The sequence below is a fragment of the Diabrotica virgifera genome, chromosome 8 (genome assembly GCF_917563875.1).
Source record: "Diabrotica virgifera virgifera chromosome 8, PGI_DIABVI_V3a".
NCBI lineage: Eukaryota > Metazoa > Arthropoda > Insecta > Coleoptera > Chrysomelidae > Diabrotica > Diabrotica virgifera.
This window is the reverse complement of record NC_065450.1, coordinates 195,891,712-195,897,711: the sequence shown is the minus strand read 5'-3', so window position 1 is coordinate 195,897,711 and position 6,000 is coordinate 195,891,712. Positions and strand designations below refer to the sequence as shown.

The following is a 6,000-nucleotide window of genomic DNA, read 5'->3' as shown; positions in this document are numbered from 1 at the left end:
ATGTAATAAAAATAAATGATATACAGCCAACTACAGGAAAATTTTTTCCTCGTGGATTTCTAAGTAAAGACGTGTGTAGAGGTAAACCCAACAAGAATGGTCGAGGCGACCTGTCGTATCAGGTTGTCAGGCCGGGACGTATGTAGGCTGTTTTACTTTTTGGGTAAGTGTAGTTACATTTTATTCCATATTTTTGTTCAAATTTAAGAAAGTATTCACGCACATCTTGGAACCTATTAGTTATGAAACCAGTGATGCAACAGTATATCTACAGTGGTGGTTTTGCTAACTTTGATGCAAAGATAAGAATTGAGCAGGAATTAAAACGACATTATGGACTCATTTGGAATTTTATTATAATAAATATTTTCGGTTGTTACAATTTCTAATAAAAACTAATGGTAGAGGAGCAAAGTATGCTAAATATGCAGTCACTCGAGCGCTTTGGGAACCTATTGGGGTGTGAAAAGTTAAAAAAAGTTAAGTAAAGTTTTGCATTTTAGTGGGGACTTGTCCATTTTTAATTTAATTTTCCATTTCCAACAATCGTTTTTTTAGATTGTAACGTAATTTTATATATCTATCCATAATTCGAACAAATGTCTCGAATAAAAGTTAGTTATTTTTACGTAAGGGATCCAAATCCCAATAAATCCCATTTTAGATTTTCAAGTAACCCCCCACCCCACCTCCGTGGGGAGTCGTGTTTGGTGCCATTTGATAGATTTTTCAAAAATATTGAATATGTAAGTGTATTTTTCAGTTTTTCGATCTGATGTTCATTCATTTCGCGAAATATCGCGGGATTCGTATTTAAAATATTAAATTTACTCCCCACACCTCTCCGTGGGAAGCCGTGTTTGGTATCATTCGATAGATTTTTGAAAAATATTGAGTACGTATTTTTTAGATTTTCGATCTGTCTTTCATTTCGCGAAATATTCGCTTTTTTCTTGTGAAACTTTGGGACTCACCTATTTCCTTACGCCCTGCTCAAATCGTCAGATTTTTTAAATAAACACTGTTTTGCGTGTACTTAACTTACCTTATCTTAATCTGACGATTTCAAGTTTTTCTAAGGATATAATTTTTTTTTCGGCCTCCTCCTTAACGAACTTCCCTGCATTAAGAGCCAATATATGGTAGATGTACATTTTCAGGGTACAAGGATTCTACCCATCTAATAACCTGACGCGCTCGAGTAACTGCAAAAAAGGGATCCCTGCTTGGGCTCCCCTACCATAACCCACATAACAATTTCATGTTCTTAGTAGATTCATAGAACATACTTTTCAAAAAAAGTATATGCTGAGAATTACCATTAGGAATGTGCAGAGCAGATGCTGAGTATATACTACATTACAGTACTTAAACGTTCTATATATGTATATACTTAGAATGTACTACCGCACTTCTTTTTAGTATATACCAAGAATATACTTTTTAGAATATTCCAAGGAAGTGCTATAAACCTTCTATTTATATACTTAGAATATACTACCGCACATCTTTTTAGTATAAGGGAAGAATATACTTTTAAGAATATTCCAAGCTATATTGCTCAGAAGTATGTTTTCAGCATCACCTAATCTCATCCTAGGTTCTACCAACTATCATATTTACATATTCAAATTGCATACGAGAATGTAGTTAGTAGGTACTTTTTACAATATTACTTAAAAAGTAAGTAGGTTCATATTATACATTTTAGTTATATAAATATTATATAGGTATAGATTATTATATTTAGGTATTATGTGCATATCAAAATAAACATGCTGTAAATAATACCTAAATATAAATATTATATAATATTTAGCTGAACTAAACTATAACTAAAATTTATATATTATGTACTTACCTACTATTTAAGTAATATTGAGTTACCAAAATGAATTTAATATTTTCAAGCACCGCAAACAAAATAAAGGGATTATGTATGTTCCTAGTCCTAGTTCTTAGTATATTTTGTCGTTCGTCTTCATCCTAACACAGCACAGCATATATTAGATACAAAATTCCTCTGCACTGTGGCTGTTTAATGTTTGCGTTTTCATAAAACCTTTGTTCCTATTCTTATGCAAGTAGAATGAGAAGGGTCATTTCCGTTTGCACTATTCCAATCTTTTACGATCTGGTGATTAACATGGTGGGTGGTATAGTATTTTTACTACAAAAGCGATATTACGTAGGTCAAAATTTTTGACATAAGAGAACTGTCAAAACATTAGATTGTGACTTTTCATTATTGCCATGTTTATAATAAACATGACAATAATGAAAAGTCACATTCTAATGTTTTGACAGTTCTCTTACGTCAAAAATTTTGACCTACGTAATATCGCTTTTGTAGTAAAAATACTATATATCCTTTTATAAACAGCAATTGAATGTACTACCTAAATTCCAACGATGTAAAAACTTTTACTATGGCAAATTTATGAAAACGAAATTTTTTCTCATTTAATACAAAATAATGTTTAAACTTTTTTACCATACAATTAAATAGGTATTTATGATATAAGTGTTAAAAGTACACGTTTAAGGCACGCATGTGAAAGCTTGCAGAATGAGCGAAGCGAGTTCTGCAATTCACATGAGTGCCTTAAAAATGTACTTTTTAACACGCATATCATACAATATTTTTTCTACAAACGTAATTACAGGACAATATCTACAAAAACTTGAACTTGACTGACATTCCATTTCTACATTTTTTTGACATTACATCAAAATTGCCTATACGGTCAATACAAACTGCAGTGCCATAAAAATTTTAAAGCACTAGTGCCTTAAAGTAGCATTTTTAACGCTCGTATGAAGTGCTAAAAATTGCATTTTTAACACGGTTGTAGAAAAACAATTTTAAGAAATGAATTCATCGAGGATACCTACATACATACATTTTATTAATTATTCTAAAAATAACGAAGTTGATAATCTGTAAGGCTAACATTATTCTTCCTATATATATATATATATATATATATATATATATATATACATATTCTTTTTAAGATATTTTAAAAGTAGGTACATAGGTAGGTACTTACAAGTATGTGTTAAGAACATCCCAAGAATATACTTTTACGAATATTCCAAGATACTACGTACACGAATGTGCTCAGTATATTCGGTACGAGAATATTCTTTGAAGTATATGCAAAGAACATGAAATTTAGAATGTTTTTTATGGTACATGCTATGCTTGTACTATGAATATTCTAAAAAGAATATACTCCGTCGAATGTTGGTAGTATATGCTTTGAACATGATGCGAACATCATTGTTATGTGGGAACAAGCAGTTAATTCGTTTTACTAATACAATATAATAATATAAACTGGGCAAATTCCTTATAAGTAGATACAAAAAGGTTTTTCACAATGAATTGTTATCATTCTACTTTCGCTTAATGTATTGTTTATTACACAAAACATGTTGTTAGTTTAATCATTCTAAAAATAATTGATGTATGGGTATTCTGGTGAATACTTTTGCAAAGAGATCATTGTGAATAATCAACAGAGTCTTTTTAATAGAGTCTCTCAGATCTTCGTCGACAACTTCCCAGTTTTCGTTGAACACCTTATTTATTTTATCACCTAAAAACAACATCAACATTAAACTTAGCATCCAATGTAATAACATAACAAACAAACTGAATGAAATTATAGATATCATTAGCAGAATACATCTACCAGAACAACACAATAAAAATAAAAGTAGAAGGAGAATTAACTCACCCAATTGAAGCTGGTAATGGGATAAAATAGGGGGATTGGTGCCCTATTTTATCCCCCTATCGTATCTGATCAAGATGAATAATAGTCCTCTATTATTCAACCAGATCATGGAAAAATAAAAAAGTAAAAAGGATACCAAATGGAAGAAAAACAACTTAAAATAATCTGCCATGCAGACCAAGCATTTCTAATCTCTTAAAGTGAAGATGGTTTACAACGTATGCTGTACCAATTTCATATAACCACCAGAAAATTTAATATCATAATTTCCCCGATGCATGCCCCGATAATTGCCCCGAAAAACACAATGCATGGTTATAACAGCAAATCTACAAAGATGTAAATAAGAGCTTGAGGATCAGATAATAGAACAAGTAATGGAGTTTAAATATCTAGGTATCGCACAATCTAGCTACGACAGGCTCAAAACAGAAGTGGAAGATCAAGTAAACAGAGCAAACAGAGCCGCAAGTTGAAACAATATGGAGAAATAAAAATATCGGAGAGGAAATTAAAGGCAGCATTTAAAAAACAGTCATCAGATCAATGATAACTTGCGTTTAATTATTATTAGATATAGATTAAAATCGTATTACAAATATAATCCAAAACAATTTATTAATCAATTATGTATACATATAGTATTTTTACTACAAAAGCAAGATTACGTAGGTCAAAATTTCTGACGTAAAAGCACTGTCAACACATTAGAATGTGACTTTTCATCATGGCCACGTTAATGTCATTACTTGTCAGATATTTTTCTCTGGTTTTGTTTACTATAAAAATAATATCTATAATTCTTTATTCTAATTAATGATGTCAATAGGATTTCATCAATTGCCGAAATATATTAATCATATGCCAAAATATTTGTTAATGTTAACGAAAATAATGATATTCCATAACATCAACTCTAGAATTGAAATTTGTGTAGCACAGGTAAAATACGACACCAACACGGAACTGCCCGATCTTGTATATAAGCGTCCACATGGTATTTTAATGAGAAAAACTTAATCGCGATTACATTGAGAATTTTAGAATTACATATATTAATTAAATATCCAAAAACATTTAGATATTAATATCAATAATATAAATTTTCTAAAAGACATATTTAAGTTCAATATTCCAAAAAATAATAATTTTAATTAAATATTTTAGACATTCGTACGCTACTCATACATTCAAACGCAAATTAGTCCGTTCTTTAACGGGAAAATATTGCAAAACCTCTAAATTTTAAAGAACCGCTTGGATTGACATGAAATTTGGCATACACATAGCTAACAAGTCAAAGAAAAAAAGTGATATTGTGCCGATATGTGCTTTTGCCCTGGGGGTGCTTTTCACCCCCTCTTGGTGGTGAAAAAGTATTTGTCCAAACTAAGTCCGGAAATTGATAAACTGACTAATTTTAAGTAACTTTTGTTCTATAGAGTTTTTTCACTAAGTCAATACTTTTCGAGTTATTTGCCGGTGAACATGTTCATTTTTTCAACAAAATAACCACACTTTTAGACGGTTTTTTGCAAATAACTCAAATAGTACGTATTTTGTCGAAAAAACATTCCTAGCAAAAATATAGCCTGTAAAAAATTTAAAAAAATGGTGTATATATCACGTTTCTATACCTAGTAGAAGCAGAGTTATAGCTAATTAAAAATAGTTTCATATTCGTCAAATTCCAAATGGAATACTTTAACGTGAAATAACCAAAAATGAAAAAAAGCTTCATTTTTGTTTTATAAAAAAAATTTCTAGCATCAAAAGTAAACAAGTTACGCTCAAAATAAAGTTAGTCCCTTTTTTTTTGGTAAAAAAATCGGGTAAATCACCCCTAATTAGTATCTCAAATGAACTTAATCGTTACGATTTCACAAGTTTCTTGACCGGTGTATGTATTGTTTATATGATCTGTAAGTTTCATCGGTTCAAAGTCCTTATTTTTGAAAGGGCTGTAGTTAAAAGGGGTTGAACGAGTCACTCATCACGAATGTATTCAAATTTAGAAACGCCAAATCTCAATCAATTTTTGTCTAACAGAAAAACAAAAAAATACATGATATTCAGAAAAGCAATGCTGACTTTTTTTGTTTTTCGAGATTTTTGGTATCTCTAACAATTTTTAAGTTATTTTGAAAAAAGCATATTTTTCAAAATTAATATTTTTAAAAATTTTAATTTAAAACCAAATTTTTTCCAAAATGAGCACTTTGAATCGATGAAACTTTACAGATCATATAAAAAC

At 30.1% G+C, this 6,000-nt stretch overlaps 1 protein-coding gene across 1 annotated transcript in view; it reads right to left on the bottom strand.

The window, feature by feature from the left end:
• Positions 1-337: 337 nt before the first annotated feature.
• Positions 338-6,000, bottom strand: part of LOC114332813 (uncharacterized) — a 56,752-nt gene continuing 51,089 nt past the window's right edge. The window contains exon 6 of the mRNA XM_028282591.2: positions 338-3,605. Within this exon, the coding sequence (XP_028138392.1) occupies positions 3,454-3,605 (152 nt within the window). The 3' untranslated portion in view covers positions 338-3,453. The remainder of the gene's footprint in view (positions 3,606-6,000) is intronic.